Source organism: Salminus brasiliensis, chromosome 25, assembly GCF_030463535.1.
Source record: "Salminus brasiliensis chromosome 25, fSalBra1.hap2, whole genome shotgun sequence".
Classification (NCBI taxonomy): Eukaryota; Metazoa; Chordata; class Actinopteri; order Characiformes; family Bryconidae; genus Salminus; species Salminus brasiliensis.
This window is the reverse complement of record NC_132902.1, coordinates 5,542,366-5,569,311: the sequence shown is the minus strand read 5'-3', so window position 1 is coordinate 5,569,311 and position 26,946 is coordinate 5,542,366. Positions and strand designations below refer to the sequence as shown.

The 26,946-nt window shown below is 41.9% G+C and overlaps 1 protein-coding gene across 1 annotated transcript in view; it reads left to right on the top strand.

The window, feature by feature from the left end:
* The window catches only part of mgat5 (alpha-1,6-mannosylglycoprotein 6-beta-N-acetylglucosaminyltransferase), a 121,433-nt gene that overhangs the window by 14,032 nt on the left and 80,455 nt on the right, over positions 1 to 26,946 (top strand). Inside the window, exons 2-3 of the mRNA XM_072671111.1 lie at positions 5,999 to 6,464; positions 23,677 to 23,844. Coding sequence (XP_072527212.1) covers positions 6,227 to 6,464; positions 23,677 to 23,844 — 406 coding nt within the window. The 5' untranslated portion in view covers positions 5,999 to 6,226. The remainder of the gene's footprint in view (positions 1 to 5,998; positions 6,465 to 23,676; positions 23,845 to 26,946) is intronic.

Genomic DNA, 26,946 nt, shown 5'->3' with positions numbered 1-26,946 from the left:
TATTCTAGCTAGCTAAACCTTCGCCCTCATGTTGACGAGCAACAGTGCTCACTGCGTTACTGCGGTTTGTAATTCGTATTATAAACAAAATATGATGGAATGATTTTTTTACATATTGCCCACCCGACTGCTTAATACCGAAACAGAGCTCTGAAGCTTGTGGCATATATATATGAACAGACCACTGGTGTTGTGTGATGTGTAAGACGCAACAACTCGAAGGCTGTGTCAATATTAGGATGGAGTTATTTGTGTATTGTTGTGTTTAAGTTTTTAAATTAATTACAGTAAGTAATTACAGAATTACTTCAAAATCCTAAATCTAGACTTCTGATCAAACTACGTAAGCACTCCTCTACCCCACAGGAAGAAACACACAGCGGCTCACGTCACACACTGTAAGTGTGTCCCTGTTTTAGGCTAGATTTGATCAAATTCTTTCTTTTTTTTTGTCCTCTCTCTGATATCTGATCCAGCTCTGTTTCAGCTGGTAATGGCCTGATGGCTATATACCCTCACTACTATCGCTTGTAGGGACCCATCTTTGTTTAGTTTGTCTGAGTGTTGTTTCCTCAAGAAAATGTGAAATGTGACCTATTGCAACAACTACTCATAATGTTTTGTGTTAAGGCCACATGTCTTTTTAGGATTAGATAATATCATTATTAATGTAATAATAATGTAATATTTATGTAATGCATTAAAAAATAAGATTTAAGTTGGTTAAGTTTTTGTTTTTCTGGGAGTTTACACTGTGATGGGTTGTTTTTTGAATGCTGCTTTGGGCAGAGTTTCTTTCTGTTGCTTAGCAACAGCAGCATTGTCACTGTTAGTAAGCTAATGCTGCTTTTGGGTGGTCTGCAACCGGAGACACAACAAACGCACTTCCAAGTTGGGTGAAATAAAATTGTAAAAGCAGTGTCAAACAGTGTAAAAGTAAGCAAACAATGCGGTACATGTTAAAGCATATTTTAATATATGTAAACTTTACCTACATTTTTTTTTTTATTATTTATTTTTGACTTTTTGACATAATTTTAAAGTTGCAGTTGTTCTTTACTTTGTAATCCAATTTCATGATGGGAGGAGGAATAGAAATGCTTTAAAATAACGTTAAATAAAATCTTTCTACATTGACCTCTTAAGAAGTTTTTTTGAAGCTAAATGTGTTATTAAATGTAATAAATAAGCTAAACACAGCCACTGAAGGCCCACCCTACCTTTTGATCTGCTTGGTCGGTGCAGGAAAAAAAATCTTTTATTTTATTTATTTATTCATTTATTTAACCCATTTTCCATTTCCATTGTATCAGACCACAAAAACACATACCGTGTAAGCCCCACCAACTAAGTACTGACCCTATCCACGATCTACTCAGAAAACTGTGTCCTAGTGATACCTTTGATTGTTCTGTCCAAGCAGGTATAGAGAACAAAAATAGAAAAGGGTGATCATGATGAACGAGAGAGCATCTGCTTCTATAATTATAGTACTAGAGTTTACAGAGTTCCTGACAGTCCGATCATGAGCCTGTTTATTGCATAAGAGACTGTCAGGGCCGCACATGACAACGAAATTCTAGAGAACTGAAAACAAGCAGTGAAGAGCGCAAGGAGGCGATGGCGTTGGATGTTGTGACCTCAGTTTTAGCAGTTGGGGAATTTTAGTTTGTGGGTTTCTGAGTAAGAGTAGATGGAGAAGGTGTTTCAGGAGTGTGCAAACATCCTTCCTTATCTAACCGCCAAAACCTTTTTATTTTTTTCTTTGTAATCTGAAGCTATGTGTCTCTCTCGCTCTCGGTCTCTCAGCACATTCTCTTGCATGCATGGTGCATACACAAGCGCGAGTGTTCTGTGATGAGTGGCTTATGATTATACTGCATAATCAACAGCTTGTAGCACTTAGTAAATACTGCTCTGCAAAGTGCCAGCAAAATGCATGCTGGCAAGAAAGTGCTTCATAATTGTCTTGGCAAATTGACAGAATTTACCATGGAGTCACATCTACTTTCCGTCACAGTGCTGCACCAGTGCACAGTATATATGATAAAGAGGCAAATAGCTAACTTTGAACCCCATAATAATTACGGAAATTATGTAAACTTGTTGATCAGAATGTCGGGATTTCTTTACCCCCTTAATGCTGACTATCGGCTGATACTGGCACAACCTAGGTAAGATATGCTAATACACCATAGTAAACAGCAGTAAAATCACTATTTATTTAAAAGCAGTTTATAATTAGACTCAATTCTAATCTGATTTACTTTGTTTGGAGCAACACTTTGAACGACTGTTTTAAACTTAAAATAAGTGTTTAATATCTTGCAGTCCGGTCTGGCCTACCTGACCTGTCAGCTTCCAGTTCCTCTACAACTCTGCAGTTCAATCACTTAGTATGTGGGACTTGGCATTAGCCTCCTCCTCTTGTTTTCTTGCTGGTAGAACAGAGCATTTCTAAACAGGCGTAATTAAAAGGTAAAGATGGGATGGGAGTAATGCTAATATCTTCTCAAACTGGGTGGTTTTGGTGGCTTGGGCAAAACAGACTTCTACTAAAAAACCTTTTCTTGAAGGTTCAATAAAGCGCTTTAAGAGGTTCCTCCACAGTTCAAAGGAAAGAACCTCAAAACGTTCCTCAAGGACCTTGTCCTTTTAACAGTGTAGCATACATTACTAGCTACTTAAGGTTACCTGGTTAAATACTAGGGTACATCATTGTGGCCTAAATTACTTACATTGCTTATATTTTAAAAATGTGTCATCAGTCTTTAGGAAGGTCTACAAGGTCTTTTTTTTTAGGTATACCGTGGTTTGAAAATTCATGGTAATCCATGTATTCCATGTATTATCATGTATTATTAATCCCACTTACTTGGTTATTATTCAGAGTTTCGAGTTTAAAAATGAATGTCAGTCGATTCATGAATAAAAAAAAGCAGATAAATCCATAATGAGAACAGTCGTTTATTGGGGAAAAATGAACTTTTAAAAAAATAATTTATTTCAACAAGTGAGAAGTTCTACATATACTTCCTTTAATAAATAGTTTCAACTATTTCAAGCTTTAACTAATGGTAAACAGCAGAGTAAATCCATTAAGGGTCAGATAATAACAACAGCAGCAAGAGAAAGAATTGTGAAATATCGCAATTGTAAAAATCTCATACCGTTGCAACTCCAGTCTACAGGATTAGTCAAGACACTCTCGCCTCTGTGTATAACAACCCTAATTCCTTAACATTGATCATCAGTGTCAAAGCTGTACTAAGTGTTACAGCAGCAATTTTTGTCTGAGCATTTCGGGTTGAATACCTTCAGTGATCGTAAACTGGAATGTCAACTGACGAGGCTTTCAAAGACGTGGGGTCGCATCAAAAACTCCTCATCTTCAGGTTTGATCCAGCCGCATGCAGAGTTCTTACATATTTCAAATAAAGACAGTTTCTTCCTTACTGTCCATTGCATGCTAAACCAGTCACACTGGCTGGCCTTAATACTGCAGTGAAGTCTGGATCTACTAGAGCATGTGAACTAGAGATGTGCTTGGGTGAGAGACGATCCTAACACCCTGACACCTTGTAACCTCAACCTCGTATCTTCAGAACGCTAACGTCATACAAGGCTTTATCACTCTTTAGTGCTCTACACAACCCCCTTTTTCTTGCTTTTGGCTCAGAAGTGAACGTTTTTTGAAAGTTCAAGTACGTAACTGTCAAGTGTCATTTGCAGCCGTACGGTGTCCTTTAGTATGCCAGCAGTGTTGCCATGCTGGGGTTGTTACCAGTACTGGTTCACTATTGCTTCTGTTTTCGTTCAGTAGAGAATTTTCCATGCAAAGACAAATTTTTGGAAGCTTTTATGATTTCCTCACCTTTCTGAGCCCCCGTTGACAACACCTGGTTTGTAAAATGAATGCTTGCCATGTTCAGCTACACCAGGGGTGGGGAAACTCCAGTCCTAAAGGGCTGGATTCCTGCACAGTGTTGTGAGTTTCCTGCTCAAGCACACCTGATTTAACTCCTCTGTTAATTGCTAGGCTTAGCCGGTATGTTGGAGCAGGAAGCGCAACAAGCTATGCTGGACTGAGTGTGGTTTGAGCAGGTTGAGAGAAGTATGTAGGCATGTTATTCCTAAAAAGAATTGGGTGCCTATTGAGACAGCTGCGTTCCAAAGACCAGGACTGTCAGGACTTTGAAAACCTATCCTTGGTGGCCTATTGGTCGCGTAAATCGGGCTGCGAGGCGATGTCACCGGAAAGGTCCCGCCTCTTTCAGTTGTGCCCTCAAACCTGGGCCTTTTCATTTCTTCACGGACATTAAACTTTCCACAATTTTTGTGGTGATGCCCCCCCCCCCCCCCTTATGTTGTGTTTATGTGTTTCTAGGCTTTGAAATGCAGCTAATGTTCACCTTGTAACTCCAGTTTAAAACTAAAGGAGCAAGATTTGAACAGAAAAGTGGAATGATAGGGGGAGAATGCGGGCCATCCTACCCACCAACACGGAGCATGGCCAGCTCTCGATGACCAGGCAAACACTTTTGACCGAATTATGTCTAAATGTAAAATACTGTTCTGCTGTGTAGTAGTAAATATTGTCTGTATGACTTTAATGGAAGACGTGAAGGTGGTTTGAGCAGGTTGAGGGAAGCGTGTGAAGGCATGATTTGGGTGACTTTTGACTTCTAGTGTGAGCAATGTTAGCCTCTTAGCTTCAGAGTAAAATAAGTCCATGCGCTTGTGTGTAGGTGCAGGACATTTCTGTGCTTAGTCATCAGTTTGGCATCAGGGGTTTGTGAGCCTGGTTACATGTTACTCTGTGTTGTTGTCAGTCAGCAACCTGACCGCAACTGTCCATTGCTGGCTGGTAAATAAAGAGGGGGGACGGAACACAGTAGAGCTATTTAAAGCTCTGGACCCCCTGCTGAGGACAGCGCGCTCGATTCCCGCATAGAGACGGCACTTGGCAGTATCGCTTGCCCTTTGTCTCGCTGGAATGACACAAAGGGTGTCTCTGTGTGTCTGTCGTCATAACAGAATTCCACGCCTACAAACGGGTAGCTTCATAGGAGCTGGAAAAGCTCCTTTTAAATGAACCATATTTCAACCTGAACCTAAAGAACTTAAAGAAGTTGGTAGCTTAGCATAACTTCCTGACTTCAGCATTTGATTTCTATTGTTTGGTGTTAATATTGACATTAACAGGAACTCATATATACATCACAGACTGTAAAAAACAATGTCTGTGAGCTTTCTTTTTTTGTTTGCCGAAAGAATGTTCAAACTCTGTTTGAGGCCGGCCTAATTGAAGTCCTTACTGAGAGCCAGCCTGGCCGCTGTTTGTCCTGCCAACTTTGCGTGCCGCACCTGTGCTTGTATTCGGGGTGGCTGTTGCACCTTAAGCGAGCAACGGGAGATGCGATCTGCGGCCACCATTTTCCCTCTTACCAGGAAGCTTTTGTGGCGTTCCATGGAAAGAGAACAGAGACTGTGGGTTGGCTGATCTCATCTGCCTTAGCTTTTAAATTAGCTGGCCTGTCCCAAAGTCCACACTTGTGGTTTGTGGTTTTGCCTAAGTGTACAGACATCTGGCGGATATCGGAAACAGAACTAGAAGTGCCCAAGCACTCGTTAAGATGGGGGTGATTGTGGGGATGTTGTGTCTTTGTAAGGCTGGCGGTTGCTGCTATTCTCAAAAATGTTGATGTTCATGTCTGATATTTCTTAAACTCAGTGTCGGTACGCCACCAATGCGCCGGACTGTGGGATAAAGACATGTGCCGTATTCAGTAAGGAGGCACCAATGCTGATTTTCTCCTTTTAATATGATACTGATTGTTAATCTTGTGTGCTTATGGTATGCTACTCGATAGTAGGCCTGTATTGATAATATTTATATATAATAATATATGTATATATTATATACGTATTTCACATGCTGGGAACACACAGATTGCTTCTTGTAATCTAATTTCCTTCCCTCTGTCTCTCTCTTCAGTGTGCTCACATCAGTATGGATCATCCAGCATGGGCGTATCTGATGTATGATTAACAGTCAAGCGGCATGGGTCATGGACAGGATCAACCTTGTTAGGTGGACAAACTCCCAATCTAACATGCACCGCATCCAGTCCCGGCCATGAGACTCGACACCTCCTGAACTCTCCCCCCACATACACACACAAGCACGCACACACACACACACACACACACAAACACGCCGACCATGGCCTCCACATGCTGGAGGCTGTCGTCGCAGAAGCTGGGCTTCTTCCTGGTGAGCTTTGGCTTCATATGGGGCATGATGCTGCTGCACTTCACCATCCAGCAGAAGGGCACGCACGAGAGCAGCGCACAGCTACGCATGCAGATCCTGGACCTGAGCAAGCGCTACATCAAAGCACTGGCAGAGGAGAACCAGGGAGTCATGGACGGACCTTACGTGGGGACCATGACAGCATATGGTGAGACCTCGACTTACACAGTTTGAAGTGTTTGTGCCTGTTAAGCTTGCCTACCAGTTTGGAGCTGCTGTATTAATGTGTGCTGGTCAGTTTTCTTTAGAACTTGCATGCTACGCTTTAAGTGGGGGACCATGGACTGGTTGGACCAATGACGAGCCTCCCAACCACCATGCTCTGTGTATTGGGGAGGTACAGGGCTCGTAAGGCTACAGGCTAGCATATATGAGATACTGCTCAATAATATTTAAGTATTTGTACCTGGTGCTTTTTGTAGACAGGATGATGATGGCCCCTTGGATCTGACCTGTGGACAGCTTCTTTTAAACCTGAAGTAGATCTCGACATGTTGATCATTGCAGTAGCAGCTGTTTTTCTGTCTGCAGTATCTGGATGATGACCGAATGACTTCATCAACGCTGAAATATTCGAGTGTAGGTAGTCTCCCTCAGATGCCCAGTTGGTGCAGGTTGAATAGAATCCTGGGATCAACAACCCGTAGTTTATCCACCATCTGGCAAGACACTCCATGTTCTGGAGTTCACTGTAAGACACAGACATACCCAAGACATACACATCTGACAGTCTCAACATCAGCTTAAATGCATATATCACCCTGACCCTTCCTGTCCTGGGTTTCTAAGCAACTGAAAGGAGGAAGGAGCACTAATTGCATCTGGGGAATAGTGAATCTTCACCCTTAGGGGTCGGCCCTGCCAGCCTAAAAAACAGCAGTTCTTCCTTCAGGGCTATCCTTTTAGTTAACCCATCTATCCCTATTAATGGCGGTATTGCCACTTTGCAACGACAAGCTCCATGGATTGATGTTTTCAGTCATTGGAATAATACTGCTGCATCTGACCTACAGTACTTTCTATGTTTACAAATTTGCCTCATAGAAACGCATGGAATTTCACACACGAACCCAGTGTGACCGTGGCTTTAGGCATGGTGGCCCTAGGTTACAGAGCGTCTCATACTATTGCTGATATCCTTTCAGCTGTGTCTGCAATGGGTACACTAATTTGAAGTACGAAACTTTTGGGCATATGGTGTAGCTTTGAATTATGGCTTTCAATTAAATTACAGTTATTCCTCCATGTTCAATCAAAAACCAGGCCAAAACAAAGCTTACAGACTGTACTGTACGGTTTGAGCCAACTCCTTTGGGCACCCCAGCCATTCTGCCTTTGTTCTGTTCCAAATTCTGCATACAGGCCAGGTAATTAGGAGCTGTAGAAGTGGTGTGTTGTTTTTTTTTTTTTTTTTCTTCCCCAGGTCGGGTTGTGTTTAGAGCTGGCAGAAAAACGGCAGTGTTGCAATATGCAGTGTAATGCAAGACGTTTAAGTGGTTACGTGAGCAAAGAAAATGTCAAATGTATTTAGGCAGTGTTTGCCCTAAGAAGTGAAATGTGTTGCGGTCCAGGCAAGCACTGCCTACAAATACCACGGCCTGTAGATTTGAATACTACAGTAGTCCAGCATCTTGTTTGTTTCAAGTTTGGGTTCTGAAGGGCTACGTTTCTGAGCGCATAGCAAAGGAACAATAGGCTCACAGACCCTCTCTCCGCCCACAGTGTTTCCAGAAATACTAAATCTCCTGGGGGGCGGAAACTAAGAATTGAGAAGCAGCCGTATTCGACAACTTCATCAAATTTGTAACTGTAAAATCAGGGGTTAAGGAAGCCTTGACTTTATTGAGCAGGGACGTGGCAGGCTCGAGCTTAAACAGGAGAAAGCTGCAGGGGCGCCACTGTTACACCTTTTACAATGCAAACAGCTATCGATAAGTTATTCATGCTGCTAATGGAGGCACTCTGTAGGCCGAGAGGCCTCATTACGACCTGCAGATTACTATTGATCCAGAACCAGAGCAAAACGTCACGCGCTGCTACCTCGCCCTTAGACAACCACATTACCTTGCAGGCTCTTTTGAGTCCGAAGGAGGACGTTTTTAAGGGTGAGCTGACGATTACGCTCATGCAGTGCATGGACGAGGTGGCCAAAATTTTGCACCATGAGACCTTTTTCTGCGATATATGATACATATAACAGTGGGGGAGTTGGAAAACACAATATTCACAATCAATAATAATGTAATTATATGGCCTTTCCATTTAAAATGCAGCTGACGGTGCATTACAGCTTGTCATAATTTTGCAATAATGTGATAATATCCAGAAGTGTTATAAAGTTGTGTAATTTGTCAAAAAAGTAATGATAATAATGTTATCACCTGCCAAATAATGTAATACAGGGTCTTGACCATTAATGCAGTATCATTTTACCAATAGTGTAGTATCGTATTATATTATTTGGAGTTCAGGGCAAAATATTTTGTTATTTCTGAAATGATGACATTATTGGGAAATTGTTTCAATATTAACTGCTACATGGTGAGAAATTAAAGCAAAAACTAAATGTTGAATTAAAATGGTAAAACCAGTTATAAGAAGCAACAACAATGGGAAAAAAAGAACAAAATAGGATAACACACACACACACACACACACACACATATATATATATATATATAATCGTTTGACAACAAAGAGTAAATGTGCAATAATTAAAAACTTAAAAGATGTACATGTAAAGTTAAATTTAAGTAAAATATTATGCAACAAAAGGTTAAAAGTTAAAGTGAATAAATGTTTTTTTTTTTCTTTTTTTTAATAATTGAAAAAAATGATTGTTTATTGGTTTCATATCTTTTGGTGCATGAAAGACATTTTAAAGTTTAATATTTGGAATATTAAGAGGGTTAGCACTTGGTGGTCTGACAGCACACTTGAAACTAAGTTTTTCGGTTATTCATAAAAGTAAAAGAGTTTGCTGTAGTCATTCATTATTTAACTGTTACATTTTTGTTAAAGTTTGTTTGCTGTGGTTGTGGGACGGCCTGTGAGCAAGACATTACAATGCAAGGGGAAAAAAATGAAACCATGGGTCAGTCACCTCTTGTAACCAGAGGTAGGGTCTCATGCTTGCTATATTCCTTAAATGGCAGAATGCAGTTTTTGTACTGCTATTAATACATGGCTTAAATGTCTGAGTCCAGAGTTACACAGATTTTCTAATTTTAGCTTTTTTACCAAGTTTGGTATACACCTATTTTCTCTTTGCTTCCTTATCACATTAGTCTTAAATTAGTCAGGACTAAAATGAGTAGTAGTGGACATCATCGCATTACAACATTATGATTTATTTCACTGCACTAGTCCTGTTGGATGTAATCCCAGTTTCTACATTTTGTAATTTTGCTAGGTACTGGGCATCTCCAAAACATCAAACAGGTCTTGTGGTAGTTTTCTGGTATGCAGTGGTCAGTACCTAGCAAAAGTAATCCAAGGAAGGAGGACACCTTCTCAGAGGTCTGGTAGTCTATTTTGGCAATATGAGGAGCACCTACAAATATTAGACAGTATACTCATGATGGCTTCAGGAATTGGTCTAAATATGCCTTTAATTCTGACCTATGCAGTAGTTCAGTAATTAAGAAGTACTGACCATACCCACGGTACAGATCTTCATCACTATATCCAGATCATTTTATTGCCCGCCAGCCAAACCTGCTCCACACAGTAGCTTTATTCATCAGGGGATGTGAAGAGCTATTTTTCAAAGGTGGGTTTATGTGCGTCACGCAAGGCGTCATCAGTTTCTCATGTTGGGACCCAGCTTTGATCGTGCTCCATGCTCGGCAGGGGAAATGTCAGAAGTGTAGGGTGTACCCCGTTCGAGTGCTTTTAGTGGAAATGCTAGTCTAGCTCCAGCAGGCTTGACTGCATTAGGACGGTATCGTTAACCCAGCACATAAACGCCATATCTCTTGTCAATGAAAGGCCTTCCTGGTCTCATTATTGGTCTCATTAAAAATGTCTTAGACATTGCTGTGGATCTCGAGGACAACATTAGCCTGCTCTTAAGGCAAGTGTAAAGCTTACCTGGTGGCCATGTGGCCGCAGTGTTCTTTTCCCACGGGAAATTAGATAAGGTGCCGCAGCTCTGGAGGCCCAGTGTAGTGTACTACTTTCCCACCATGTTTATCACAGTTTTAGCTCTAAATGTAATCAGGTACAAATCTTCTGATATTTGTGACCATATCAAAACCCAATGTTGTCTTGCTGGTGGAATAAGGCATGAGCCGGGGCATGGCTAATCTAAATGCGATGCGACAAAACATTTTTCTGGTCAGAATTCATATAATACTTGACTGGTTTTAAGTGGTTAAAGTCATGAAGCTGAACAAATTAAGTGAGTGTACACCCACAGTACATCACAGATGGAAATACACGCAACTTCACGGGGTACCCTAAACTTCTCTATGAAAACTAAGCTATGTCTGAAACTGTCCCCTATTCACTATATAGTGCACTTCTTTGGGTCTCTGTTGCTACATATTGGAGCGTAGTCGGTTTATGGAGAGCCTTGTCACTTCTTATTTCCTCTAGTGTATCAAAGTGTATTGGCTGGGACACACCAGAGGGAGCCTGTGAGCAGGTCCTCAGTGAATGGGGGTGAATGGAGCTATACGGCTAAAGTCAAAGTTAAAATGGTGTCTGACCACTTGTCCAGGATCTTCCTTCCATAAAAGCAAAGAAGACGTACCTGTATATTCGCTTTTTTTCTACAGCAAAAAAATGCTTTGGGCAATAGAGACGCTAGCATTACTTGGCTTGGTGAGCTGGTCTGACGGGCAGTTATGACCAGCTCACTGATAATTGTGGCCGACAGTTAACGTCCTGGCCAGCTAATACTTTGCTCATGTGTAACGCGACTACCTTTTGCAATGTTATAGTGCCTTATCGGTAGCGCCCTGTCGCAGTTCTGACTGTTTGTGATTGACTCTGCTATCGCACATAACTGTTGGAAATCGTTCACCACCTTGTTGGATTCTGTTGCCTATAATAGCAGTCTATGTAGTGACCTGAATTTTCACATGTGGGGGATCGTAAATAGGGCACCGTTTCAAGTGCTCTAGTGCCTGCTCGTTGACCTGCTCAGCATGTCTGGAAGTTAAGATCTTTATCCTCAGTCCTAAATGCCCTTCAGTATTATTGATTCCATGAACATAGTCTAATTATTACAGTCTTGGATATGGTGTGCTTCTCACTGCTACCTTTAGGTGAGGTTTTAAAGCCCCGGGGAACCTAAATCCATGTTTCCTTTCTAAGTAGGTTAATCTTGTTCTTGAGGTCAAACGGGATCAATGGAAAAAAATATGCTGTATGAATAACTTTCCCATCCAGCAAATAACCAATATACTCTATACACCACATTTCTCCCTTCTCAAAGTAATATCTTGGGTAATCTTAGCCCCACATGAGCAGTACCTTCATCTCGCTCCTCCATTGCTTTGCATCAGTAAGAGCAGGAAGTGACCTTTGCTCAGACATATGTTTCTGGACCTCTGGACTAAAGTTTGTTTCTGGTTTATGCAGAGGGTGAAGGCTAAAGGCTATTGTTAGAGCTTCCCATCACAGGAAGCTTTTAGAAAGGCGCAGCTCCAGTCTTACTTACTTGCTGACTGCACACTTAGTTGAGTACTTCAGCCTTCAAAGGACGTCCCAGTGTTACTAATAGGATAGAAGCAGTCCTTTTTTTCTATTAAATATTTGGGCTTAAAGTATAAAAAAAAAATGTTTAAACTATATTTTTAACTCCTTAAACCAAAGGCCTATTATTCCGAAACAACTAGGGATGTCCCGATCAAGCTTTTTTTGACCCCAATTCCTTGTGTTTATAGGAGTACTTTGAACTGATAGCGGTTGCTGTTTGTTGATTACTCATGTGAAGGACTGAATAAGCTAGGGTTCACTTTTCTAGCTTGTGTGTGCATTAAATGGCAAAAATAGACAAATGTTTTATGGAAAAGTGGTTTAAATCATCCTTTTCTGCCATATTAACTAACAAACACCATGACGGCTGCTCTGTAAATGTACAACAAGGCTCCGAGTTAAGCTGAAGTCTTACCAGAAACCTCGGTTCCACCTTGCCGCTCATTTCGAAAAAACAACCCTAAACATTTGTGACTTTATTTCAGTGAACAAAACAAAAAAAGAGCTTTATTGTAACTGATAAGTGCGCTGACATTCTCAATTATGAGTCCAAAACAAGGCTTCTTGTTCAAACTCCCCATTCCACCTTAAATAGTGCAGCAACAGCAGAACATAACTGCAGCATCATTTAAGGTGGAACAGAAAGTTCAAGTGCCTGGATCAGCCCCTGGATCGAGATTGGATCGGATCAGATATAGTTGCAACTATAAATGATTCAATGTCTACTATAAATGATTCATTATCTATTATGAGTGATTCAGGAACATCTATAAATGGATTAATTGCTATAAATGATTTGGGAACTGCTATAAAGGATTCTGTATCTACTACAAATGATTCAGTGTCAACTAGAAGTAATTCAGTGTCTTTTGCAAAGGATTCAATAGCTACTGTAAGTGATTAGGTAAGCAAGAGATCATCTATGTGTAAATGTATGCATCGCATTACCATTATAGCTTTGGCCTCTCCCTCTGTTTATCATTCGTGTCATTCGGAACGTTTCAGTATAGATGAATACTGGCACAAGCTATGGCCATTTGTAAAGTGCCACATGCTGCAATTTCACTGTTTCTCACAGGGTGGAATTAGGGCTACCACACACCAGATACGCAGGCTCGGGTAGCATCCAAAAAAAGCATTGTTTTAAATGCAGGTGCCCACACCACTGCCGTTTGCGTTGACACGTGCCAGTGCTCAGTGACTTCCAGCACTGTTCAGTTTCTCTGAGCACTGCAGTGCACCATTCAGCCTGGTGCTATTGCTGTGCTGTGAAGTTAAACAGCCAGTCTTTGTTTCTGTAATACAATAATACAGCTGAACAATCTAGGTAACAAGTCCTGCTGATTGCTGCAAGCATTTTATATAATGTGACCTTCTGGACTGGATTTACTTTGTTTGGTAGCGTTCTTTTGTTTATATATAATGTATAAAGAATTCAAGAGTTAACACGTCTCCTCTGATACATGCAAAGCCAGCCACTGCTTCTTTTCGAACTGTCACCAATGCAGCTTTGCCAGGTAGCTGACCTGCACAGAGGAAAGCACCATGGTCCACAGCTCCGCCACACCAGCTAACAAACGCTTGTGCCGGCCATCGTCGCTTTAAGAGAGATCAGGGGAGAGAGCCTAAACTGAATGCGATACATTTACATTTATGGCACTTGACTTACAAGATTACTCGTATTACAGAAGTGGCCCAATGTAGTGTTGGGAGTCTTGCCCAAGGACTCTTATTGGTGTAGCGCAGCATAGTCACGCAGACCGGGGATCGAACCCCAGTCTCCTATGTGGTGTAGTAGCTCACTGGCAGGTAGTGGTGTTATCTCTTGTGCCACACCAACCACCAAATCGATACAACACAGCGCAGACAAACAGAAGAGAGGAAGTGTGCATTAATTAGTTTTCAAGATACAGAGAACAACAGTTATCAAAGCGTTTCACTGCTAGTTGTACTGTGTAAAACTGTGTATGTGACAAACTTTAACCTGAGATGATGTAGAATTCAATTATAACAATAATGTTTGATTCAATACATGGTCATTGACGGAAGAGCTGGTGTGATAATGTGCACGGTTTTTAATGACACATGAAGACAGTGAAGTATTAATGGCACCGGCCTGTCTGTGTCATTAATAATGGGGGGTTGTGCAGTTTGTCATTACTGTGCTGCTCTGATAAGACTCAAATGACCCAACCCAATTCAGAACGTGCTAAAATCAAGACGCTTTGTAGACAAGAAAATCAGGCAGGCCGTACATGTGGAAGTGATCATTGGATAAGTGGGCTGTAAATACCTGCATGCTGTGCAACATTTGTTTAGGAAGTTCACACCTGATCCATCAGCTGGGCTCTTGTCATGCCAGTGGCGGAACATGGGCAGTGACCGGTGGAGAGCATTCCTTGGTGCCTTCATTTGGGACATAACAACAATTTTGTGTTATATATTTCAACTTAAATGTTTTTTTTCTCCCCATATTTTTGATGGCCCATTACCCAACCTACTTGTTGGTCTGCTTCCCCTATCACATCTAATGCACACTGTGAGAGTGAGGGCTAACACATGCCTCCTCTGACCACCTCTTTTAGAACTGCCACTGATGCAACATCACCGCACAACCAGCGCGCTCAGAGGAAAGTACCCAGCTCTGATGCATCTGCTAGCAGATGCCTGTGCCAGAGAGAGAGCCATCTACCCACCCTGATCAGCTGAAAGCTGGGTCAACTGTGCTCTCTCGGGCTCCGGGTGCTGATGGCAGGCAGCATGACCTGAGATTCGAACCAGCAGTTTGACTTGAGTCATAGTGACTGTGCTGGACCACTCAGAGCCCAAACCTCATTGCATTTTGATATAAAAATATTTGATATTGCAAATAATACGATAAGCATGTCTAATATGACCAAGAACATGAACCAGCGTGCTCAAAACCCCAAAATGTGCTAAATGTTGCCTAATCTCATTGTTTAAAATACTTTTTTTGTGACTTGATGGGGGAAGTTTAAGGTTGCCTGACCTAAATGACTCCTATTGCATATTTTTTTTGAAGTTGACTAGATAGCTCAAGGGGAGAGAATTCTAAAACCAGTTATTTCCTCCATTCCAGGCAGACGGGAATCAAGTAGTCTGGCTGCATTTTACTTTGGACGGAGTTAAAAACAAAGAACAATCGACCCACCCGAAGGAGCTGCAGAGGAGAATTGTGTGCACTTCATTTATCTACCTATGGTCAACTATAATTAAACCGACTGCTTGTGTCCCTAAAGATCATCTGGTGACTTTATTGGACAGGGTTTAAGCAGTGAAAGATGATTCAGCCTGAATCTGGCTGCCTGATCTGAAAGGCTTTTCTTTGGAACTTAAAAAATGAAAGTGAATAAGATTCCTTGTCATTCATGCCATCAACCATAAGAGTGTGTTGTTTATGAAATGAATAGTCTAGCTTTCATTGAGCTATGTCTCCAGCGTGAGCTTGATGGTTTGTGATAAGTTCACACACCTCTCCGCATTCTGTGTCCTTTAGATTCTTAAGGCTGAAGCTGTAGAACGCAGAACAGGCTAGAATATTATTCATAGGAGCCTTAACTTGTTAGTGCTAAATGAAAACAACATGCCCTCAGGCAAGCCATAGTGGAGGAGTTGTTTTGTAGCATAAACATCCTTAGCAATTCTAAGACAGATGAGCATTGGTAATGCAGGCTCCTATGGATACATAACTCATATGTATCATATAATATATGATGTGTTCAATTGCATTAGCCTTATGACATTGCACACCCTGCGATGTGACTATTGCACATGTGCGCATTGCGATGAAGATGCTGAAACGATACATTGTGCAGCCCTAGTGAATAATGTTTGTTTACGCAGGATCGGAGGTGGATCAGGCTGCTCATAGACGATGCTCATATAATTGGAATAGGCCTAGGCTGGCCCCGATCTTGATCCACTGGACCGGTTCGGGACATCCCTAATAATAAACACACTGAGTGTTCATACACACTTTCGTCACAGTCTTTGCTGTCAGTTTTTTTGGGGAGATTTGTAATCATTTCCCAGTTATTTCAGTTCATTTGTGCTGATATTGTTGTTCAAGTCAATGCAAGGGAGGTGTTCAAATATCTAGCGGAAATTACGCTGACGCTGGCCTGGCCTTTCTTACTTTAACAGGCACTTCACCTCAGTACAAAATAAGCAGTTTGCTCTATGTGTTTTTTGAAAGTAAGAAGGCATGGCTGTTTAAGCTGTTTAATCTATGCTCTGTGGAGCTCCTTCTGTGGCGTTTTCGGCAGGCTTCTGGTTTCCTTTCAGGCTCCCATGCGATAGTATCGGTGGAAGTCCATTGTCCGATCCCGTAGATCAGCGCTTCTGAGTCCCCCGCACCGCACAGATTCTAGTGTTCCCTGTTCTAACACACTTTATTCAACTCGCCAAGGTTTAGACAGTCAGGTAATGAATCAAATCTCTTGTATCTGAGAAGTGGGAGCGCAGAAAACTACAATGCAGGGTTCCCAGGGGACTTGGATGCACAAGGCTGTAAATAGTTTTAGTTGAGAAGAGGCCTCCTTTAAACACTGTGCTGAAATGTTAAAGACGTGCTGGAGTGCAACCGGCTTTAAATGCCATTTCAGATCAATGTCTTGGAAATGACATTAAAAAAAGAAGATTCTGACAGCAGTTTCTCTGGTGCACCTCCTATTACAACTATTAGAATGTCTGTCAAGAAGGAACTTGATATTTGAGCTGCTTGTTTAGTCTGATCTGTTATTATCTGTTTTATTCTTAGCTGTAGGAAGCCAGCAAGAGCAGAAACTGCAGCTTGAAATGATATGTACTTGATGATATCGGGTACAATTAAATTGTGCATTAAATTTACTAAACTAATATACTGTGCATATGCATTTTTGTTTCTTAAGGTTTGTAAAAGGTACAGTGTTTGGTCTGATTGTGCACCTTAAAGGTACCCTACGTTCACTTTATAAAATTAAACATTTTATTAAACAAAATAATAATAAAAAAAATTCTATGTAACCTATACAAAGGTTTGGGAACCTTGCAGCATCAGAATTTGGTAACGCCCTCTTTGGCAGAAATCAGAGCTTGCAAATGCTTTTTGTGGAAGCCAGTCTTGGATTGCCTTGCATATACTGCTTGTTTAAGGTCTATCCACAAATGGGATAAATTATCAGGGGACTGTGACGCCTACGCCAAAAGCTTCAGTTTGTCTCCTCAGGTTAGTCCATTGTGGTTTTGAGGCATGTTTTGGGTCATTATCTGTTGTAAAAGGCCTCGTTTCAGCCTTTTTTCCTTAGAAAATAGATGGTTTGGCATTTGCGTCCAGAATTTGCTGGGCATTTTGTGGGATCCTTCTTCTCCCCACCTGTGCAGTATTGGCCACTGGCGTCAACGCAACCCTCATGTTTCACAGTTGGCAAGGAGTTCTTTTCATGAAATGCTGTTTCTTTTTTTCCTTAAAATGTTTCCTCCAAGCGGAGAGGAGAGAAAGAGAGAGAACACAAATGGCCGTGTTTTCACCGGGTGGGTAAAAGTGATGCTGGCCAGCTGTTAGCTGGTGCCAGGTGGAACTGGGGGAACTGCGGATCTTGCACTTTCCTCCAAGCGTGTCGGCCACCCGGTGATGCCACATAGGCAGTGGTTAGAAAAGAGGCGGTGGCTGGCTTTGCATGTTTTGGAGGACAGTTCTTAACCTCGTAGTGTTGGAAGCATTGCCAGTTCTAGGGTGAGCTATGAACAGCCAATCAGAGCAGAGATCACTTACAATTGTCACTTTTAAAGGCACAGTAACAGTAAATCTAATTGAATGGGGGCAGTTGGAACATGGTACTACTACTGAGTTAGTAATGAGCTGCTGTCTAACTGAAGACCAATTCCTGGTCTATGTAAACATCCTTTACCAGTAAATCCAGGTTCTGGTTCCGAATGTAGGACATTTGACGTTTTAATACCCGGAGTATATTGCGTGTTCATGCTGAGGCTCAAGGATGCTGGCCAAGTGCAAAAACACTCTCCGGCTTCACGCAGTCAGTTCACAGCAAGCATTAATGTGGCCGCCAGCCACAGGCAGGGTGACGAGCAGATTTGTGACAGAGCAGAGAGAGTGAGCGCAGAAGGGAGGTTAAGGTGTTTCCCCGGTCACTAATAGGAGGCTCAAAGGTTACACAAATGGGACGCGTTTTAATTGGAAAGCTAGCTAAACAGATTTTTGAGGAAGCAAGCTTTTCTCACACAGAAAGCACTGATGTCTCTTACAGAGCGGAGAGCGCCAGCAAGGTTAATAGATGGAAAAGCAAAAGATCAATTACAGGGAGGACGAAAGGGAGACTGAGAAATGGAGACGAAAAAGACCAAGGTGTAGGTCATGACGTTCGCCTGTAATACTAGCTGCACTCCTCCGTTCTCAACCTTTCCGGGATAAGGCCCCTGCAGCGTATCGTATATCTCCGAGGAGGAGTAGCAAACTTTTCAGTTCTTTAGGAAAGGATATACGATCTCGGTCCTCTTTGGGTAGTCCAGTATGTTCAGCCCTGGGTGGAGCAGGTCATGTAGACATTTTGGGGTCAACCTCCCACTGTTAGCCGAAATAATGGCAGGTTATTGATGTCATATATTGTTGCTATCTGGAAAGAACCATGACTCTACAAAGAAGCGTCCCCAGGTCATTGTTTTGTTTGCTAACACAAAGAGCTATCACAATGGCAACAGGGCTGGGGGGGGCGGGGGGCATAAGCTGAATAATTTTAGCTCACCATGAATGAATGAATGGTGCCCTACAGGGATGACCCATCTGTTGCGCACATGACTTCAAGCTCATCTCTCTTTTTTTCTTTTTTTTTGCGATACCATAGCACATACTTAGCAACACCATAGCAACCACTTCAGATACAGTGGAAACCACCTGGCAACTCTATCGCATCCACTTTGAAAATCAAAGCAATCATCTAAACACACCACATCAACCACCTGGGGTACTACAGCAACTACTTCAGCATCACCATACTCACCAGCTAGCAACACCATTACAGCCACCTGGGATACCATATCAGTTACCTGTCCTCCACATATCGACACCATAGCAACCACCTGAGATACCATGGAAACCACCTAGCAGCTCTATAGCACCCAGTTAGAAAACCATAGCAATCACCTAGACACACTATAGCAACCACCTGGGATACCACAGAATGCACTTAGCAACAACCTAGCAGCACCATAGCAACCATCCATCAACCACTAAGCAACACCATAGCACCTTTTTGCAATACCATATCATATCATTGAGATACCATGGAAACTACCAAGCAACACCATAGCAACCACCCGAGATACCATGGAAACTACCTAGCAGCTCTATAGCACCCAGTTAGAAAACCATAGCAACCACCTAGACACACTATAGCAACCACCTGGGGTGATGCAACAACTACGTAGCAACACCATACCAACCACCTGAGATACCATAGAATGCACTTAGCAACAACCTAGCAGCACCATAGCAACCATCCATCAACCACTAAGCAACACCATAGCACCTTTTTGCAATACCATATCATATCATTGAGATACCATGAAAACTACCAAGCAACACTATAGCAACCACCTGGGGTACCACAGCAACTACTTAGCAACACCATAGCACCCAGTTAGCAATAGCAATGGCGTAGCTACTGTCTAGAACCGTCCATTTTATCTGCACAACCATTCTGCAGTTCTCTCAGGAAATAGTTACTGGTGTAATCTAAATTGACAGCTGTGGGAAACATAAATGATTTGACAATACCTTCATTGTAAAAATAGTTTATTCTATATTTTTTCTTGTTGTTTTTGAACATTAATATTATTATTGATGTTGTCAGCTCTTCCTGAAGTAAACAAGGTAGAGCAACACCCCCCCCCCCCCCTCTAATGCCGCTGATGGATTTATGCTGAAGGATTTTGAAACGATGATGCTGTGATATCGTCAGCAACCTGTGACATAGAAATATGGATTATAGCGCATCTCTCCCATCTGGCCATCTCGTTTGGAGAAAATCCCCCTGGATTTAGGCTATATGAGATGGAGTGAGGGAGTGCAAGATGGTTGGATTGATGGATGTAATTTCATGGTAAGATCCTGTTCCCTGAGGCACAAGTGCAGCTCGAACTGTCAACTGTATTTATTCTCTGGGAACTCTGAGTCAATAATTGGCTCAGATCAAACATATTAAACAAGCAAAAATCTATTTTTTTGAGTTTAGGTACCGTTGAGTCCATATGTATTTGGACTGGTGACTGTTTCTGTACTTTTGTCACCTCAGCGAACTCGAGCAATCAAGATGTGATTGAAGTGTAAACTTCCTGCTTCAATTAAAAAGAGAATTTTTCATTCAATTCCATTTGATGCTAATGCTAATTCCGATATGCAGCCTAAAGAGGCTTTTAGAGATCTGAAACTTGGTCAAATCAACTAATTGGTACATTCTTAAAAAGGGCGATGCACTGAAGACACAGACAACTAGAGTAGAGGATCATAGATCACAGAAAAAAAAACGCTTCACAACATCTTCTCTAGTCAAGAACACTGTCGAGGCGTATCATTGTCAAAGTCTACAATCAAGAGACGCCTTCATAAAAATAAAAACAGAGTTTACTTCGACATGTGAACCACTGGCAACACTCAAGAACAGTTTTTGGAACACCTCTCTTCGGACAGCGAAATCAAGGCTAACTTGAGCATAGAGGAAAAAAAAAGGAAAGATCTTCATGATCTGAAGAAATATCACATCTGTCAAACATGGTGGAGGCACTGTTATGGCATGGGCACGAGCGGCTGCCAGTGGAACCAGGTCACTGGTGTTTATTGTGGTGTGACTGCTGATAGAAGTAGCAGGTAGAGCTCTACCTTCTGTTGACATTCAGTTCATTTGCTGTGAATTAACCTGACCTCAAGACATTTGAACATGCTCTCCAGTTACCGAAGACAAAACTGAAGGTGGAAAGACCCACAAACAAACAGCAAGTGAAGGTGGCTGCAGGAAAGGGCTGGCACGTAATCTTAACGTTGACTTATCTGTGATTGTTGGTTTGATTGTTGGCCATCAGCGAAACAACAGCTGAGAGAGACTCAAGATGGCTCTGGATTAGGAAAGGCGATTTAAGGGAGGTTACTTGGGTGCAGGTCAGGACTTGATCCACCCCAGTTGAGATTGTCTGTCTGGTAGTAGAAAAATGGATATAATAATGTATGATATGAATTTTGAGTCTTTAGTTTTGCATTGGAGCTCTGAGGCCCAAAGTGTTTCCGTATATTATTTGTTTTATTTCTGTATATAGTTTCTTCTTATTATTTTAATATTAAAATTAATTGAAAAGAAATGAGAAAATTCAAGAAAAGAAGCACTATGTCATTCTGTCTTCTGCAACCAGTCTCCTCACTGAAATCTAGTGCCTAGGTCCCTTCTCTCTTCAAGTTTGGTTGGAGAGCTGAAGACCGGATGATGGACTGAATTTCAGACCCAAGGTGAAGAAGAATTCTTAATATCTTGGCTATTGTTGGTTCTTGTTTGCTCTTCATGCTCCTTCATCGGGCTCCGGCTTGATCCCTGATGCGCTCCGAGAGTGGAAGATCGAATGACTGGATTTCTTAGCCAAGGTTATCTCTCTCTCCTCTTCCCTGTGACCTTCTTTCTCTTGCAAGAAAGAATGTACTGCCTTAAACACTCACCGGCATGGCAAAGAGTGATACATGGTGTTGAGCGGAGTTAGTGGAGTGAGTGAGTCTCACAGAGACGAATAGAGATGCTTGCATGAGCATGATAGCCCTATATTGGGTGATAATATGTCAGAAAGCTCATTGAGTTTATGGGTCAGAGCATAGTGCAGAAAATTCTCCAACTGCAGAGCTCCAAACCTTCTGTTAGAGCTGCAGAGTGGGGACCGAATCCATGTTAATGCTTATGGGTTAAGAATGGGATACTGTAAAAGCTCCTCTAGGTGTGATGTGTAAGTGTCCCAATACTTTTGTTTTGTTCTGAAGCTCATGTGTGAGGTAGTGTACTGTTGTGACATGGCGTAGTTGTGTTCAAGATCACCCTACTGCTGTCAACCACAGCGGTTCTACCCTTTCTTGTTGTGACTGCGTGTGCAGCACCATGCACTCACCAGTATTAAGCTGTACAAGTGTTTTTACTGCTTATGGTTGGTTAGTTGGCTAACATTAGCGTGCTAACAGCAGGTGACCAGCCTCAGTCCACACCTATTTGGCAAGCGTGTGACCATGAAACGGTTAAGTCTCCCAAATAAACTGTATTGAAGGAATGCTGTTTCCATCAGTTTAGCAGTCTTAATTAATTTAAACTAACCCTTCTCTCTGTTAATCATCATCATCATCATCATCATGCGAGTGAGGTTTGCACACACTTGCTTTTGGTGACCTCTCCCCTACGCTTCTGTAGACCTCATGTAGAACCTCCGCTGTCCTAATTGATGGTCCCGTCAGAACGAGCTGAAAGATGACTGGTATTTTGATTAATCTCCTTCCAGCTCAGGAGCTCACATGACCTCTAACGGGGAGGATTATCTGGAAGCTTGTGTTATGTCAGGGCTTCTCGAAAATAAAAATGCCTGATCTCTGTGTGTGTGTGTGTGTGTGTGTGTGTGTGTGTGTGTGTGCGTGTGTGTGTGTGCGTGTGCGTGTGCGCGTGTGCGTGTGCAGTGGTAGAGTGGGGGTGTTTTGTCTGGAATATGTCTCAGTAATACCAAAACCATGACTTTTATTCATTGTATTGCCTAAAATTGTTCTGCCTGCGTGACTGAGATGGATTATGCAACTGTCCCTTTAATAAGGCCAGTGCTCTGTCTGTCTGACTGTCTGTGATGGTGCAAAAGATCATACAATATCACTATACATATATAATAATAATAATGTTTTTTATTGTTTTTTTTTGGGTGGCAGTATTTTTATATTAGCTGGCTAGCTACAGGTCTGTTCCAGTTCCCAATTACCATGGACATAATTTTGCTAATAGGTCACCTTCAGGGTCCACTCTGTACTACTCACCAGGGTCATCATTCCCCTCCGGCTTCAATGGCCCGTGGGGTACCACTGGCTGCACACCTTTTACTGTGGCAGCTATAGAACATGCCACAGATTTAGTGGTTTCTGAGGTGCTACCACCCTTCGCCCACTCTCACAGTTACATCAGAATATTAGGACCAACCATGAACTTGATCTGGGAGGGCCGTGTGACTGGCTTTGCTGCTCATGTAAATAAGTGAGTATGTAGCGGAGTGCAAAACGATCACATGGGCAAAGGATTTGACGCAGTTTCACCGATGACCATGATAAAGGGGTACTGAGCGAAGGGTGGTAGCATCATTTTCATATACACATATCTGTTTGGTGAGAAAATAACGGGAGCCATTCATTTAGCTCTTTTTAGATGAACATTAACCTTGCAAAGGTTTACACCGTGAAATCTTGAGCCAATAGAAAAATAGAGGGCAGGGCTGCTGATTGTTGCGAGTCCAGGCTAGCTAGATATATGTAAATGCAGTACTTTCCAAATATGTTCTGCATGAACTGTGACAGAAATGGTAGATTTTGAAATGTTCATATTACTACGTTTTCCTTCTCTTATCCCATTCTTCCTGTCTGCCTGTAGACCTAAAGAAAACTCTGGCCGTGCTGCTGGACAACATCATGCTAAGGCTTTCAAAGCTGGAGTCCAAAGTGGACATCATCGTATACAACGGCTCGGCCACCAACTTGACCAATGGCACTGCAACGCCTGCCCCCAGCACCACCAACGCCGAGAAGGTCAACGTGGCAGGTATGCTGCTGCATCCACCATTTAGCTTAGTGGAGATATGAAAGAATACTCTGTATATTTTTGTTGTTGTGTTCTGCTGCCATTGGAGGCTTGGTTGATTTTAGTGATTTGTTACGAAATAATTTGTTAAAAAATGAGCAGGATTTGTCTCTTAGATGCTGTCGATCAGCCTAGACATTTGCTTCTTTGGTTTAGGTTGGGAGATGCTAGAGTTATGTGGTACTTGGGCTGTCACCAATTTCATCTCAGTAACATTTTCTTTAAAACTATTAGAAGTATTTAAGACCAAATCATTTATAGCCTGAAGCCACACCATGACCTAAAAATAATTTTTTGGACGTGTTTCTAGATGAGATTGGTGACCGTCCAAGTCCAGTGTTTGTTAGCAATGTTAGCCTAACATCTCTCAATCTAAACTAAAGATGCAAACTGCAGATCTCTTAACATTTCATGACCATCATCAATGGCATCAGGGGTGAGTAGTGGCTCATGTACGTTTGATTTAGGGAAACAAAAAATAGAGCAATACACTCTTTTCCTGCAAGATATATTGTTATATAAAAACAAATACAGCAAATTTGATCAGATTTCTATAGAAGTCAATGATCTAACATGTAATGGTGCTAATAATGCGCCCAGTGTGTCCAAATTCGGAGTCAAAAGAATGAGATTGGGCAGATCTAATTTAATGTGAATGTTTCTTTCGTGTCGAGCAGTAAAAACGCATGACCTGTTTGGTTTAATTTTCTTTTTGTCACATTGCGAATGCACACATTGTGACGGCGATGCTGAAGCGATTATATATTGTGCAGCCCTGGTTTGTCTTCTTTTTTAACCAGCTAGTCCCTCAACGCACCAGCAGTTAATGGAGAAATGTAGGCTTTTTTTATATTTACTCACTAAATGTGAGATGCAGTATCCGGTGTTGGTGCATGTTGGTGTGTCATCCTCAATCTTTTAACCCAACATGGTTCGGACTAGCAGAAGCTGCAACGCGCTGTCATTGTTACACTTGAACAAGAGTTGCATTGTTTCTCTCTCTTCTCTCTCTTTCTCTCTTGCTCAGTCTCTCGCTAAAATGCAGCGCTCACACAGAATGCACACAGCGGAGAGCACATGGAGCACTCTCCGAATGCACACAGCGGCCTTTACGCTTCATCACACACGCACACCTCTCTCTTTCATGCTGCATGCCCCTTTTATTGGGCTGCATTGATTTACTTTCAGTTTTAGGATGATTAATGTTGCAGGAAGAAAATGAAGTGTTGTTTTTACGACCCACGAGACCCCAGGCCGCCGTTTGCCGAGGTATTTAATTTAAATGAGGGATACGTGTGTCCGTCCGTCTGTGGCTGGAATTAACCGACATGGGAATTGTGGGCCGATGCTGATGTAATCAGTATTTTTCACATGGTTCTATTTTTGTAGATGCTGATGCATAAATATTTATAAAATTAAGAAATTTGGGCTATCTAGATTAGAAACGCAGAGAAATGTAATATTTATTTATCTATTTTTTTTGGTTACTTGCATATAGATTTATTTTTTATGTTAAATAAATACAGTTGTGCTAATCAAACAATTGACCGTATTCTCAGCCAATCCTAAGGAGCTCCAATGAAATGTCCGTATTTGATACAATCCCTCAAGCAGCGAAGAACAGCGCTTTTTGCAGTCATGGCATTTCACCATGCAAGCAAGCAACCGTTCTCTTAGGGGAAGGATTTTAGCCATGCAGGTGATAAATCAAAGCAGTCACGTGCCAAAATGAACCTATCGTGCAGCCTCACTCATGGCACTGGGAATGGATAGCTTCCACACCTTTCAGCACCTAAAGCAAACCCCAGACCACCGGTTTCAAGAGGACCAGAGACTGGTTCTCTGGGCCTCTCCTAGGCTCATAAACAGCTTTCACACTTGACCAAACGTTCTGAAATCTCAGAGCAAGCTCTCCTGCCCCCAACCCTCCTCCCCAAACAAACCCCACTAATGTGAAAACTCCCTGAGGAATGTCACCAGTTGTCTTAGAAATGGTCAGCAGAATCACATTTCCAGCCTTTCTACATTATTATTATATTGACTTCTCATTGGCTCCTCTTAGCAACTGTCGAAAAATCTGAAAGTGAAAGTAATCAAAGCCCACAAAGCAGAGGAAGCTATCCGAAGATAACAACAGCTTGCAGTTTCTACAGTGTGGACTGTTACTTAGAAATGGCAGTTCAGACGAGCTGTGGTGGCCAAGATGAGATCTGAAAGACCTAGAAAACTGCTAACAGCACGTATCCTTGCAAGATAAGCAGTGTAAAGGGTGGGGCACTATTCCACTGCGCAGCGTTGCTTGCACTAGCCTAATCTCCATGAAAGTAAGAACTCCATCACAAAACTCAACTTGCCTACAGAACATCTAGGTAGGCCAGATGAGTTTTGTAAACAAGTGCCATGGACTAATAAAGTGGGCCACAATCAGCATTAAGAGACTCTACATGAAAATTGCATGCAAGTACATAATCAGTATATATTAAGTCCAGCGTCTTAGCTTATATCCTGTGTATGTAGGTGTTCAAATGTGCACTGAGGAGGTGTGTTTGTGTGTATATGTGACACTCTGGTAAATGAGGTTTAAATAATAGCCTGTATTTGCTGACTGACTGGAAAGCAGCTCAGCTCTGATTGGCCCCACAGGCACTATGAGAGAAACACAACCAGCAGAGAAGCCAAAATCTGCAGAAACAGGCCGGCCACTAATGCCTCTCTCAGTTAAATTGTTAATTAAGTAATCTAGTGACTTAATAGCTACAGCAGTCCAAGACAGTCAAAAGACAGCAAGCACAAACTCATCATCCAGAACACACAGGTTACCAGCCTTGTTCAACATCACTACCTCAGGGGTAGCGTGCCGGCTATCGGCCTTGTCCAGCATTGCTGCTTAGGTGATAGCATTCCAGCTACCATAGCCATATGCCTCAAAGATACACTATATGGACAAAAATATTGGGACACCTGCTCATTCCTTGTTTCTTTTGAAATGAAAGGTATTAACAAATTTAATATGAAAAATTTAATTATAAAAAAGAGCATCAGGCTTTTGTTTGAGTAACTGTG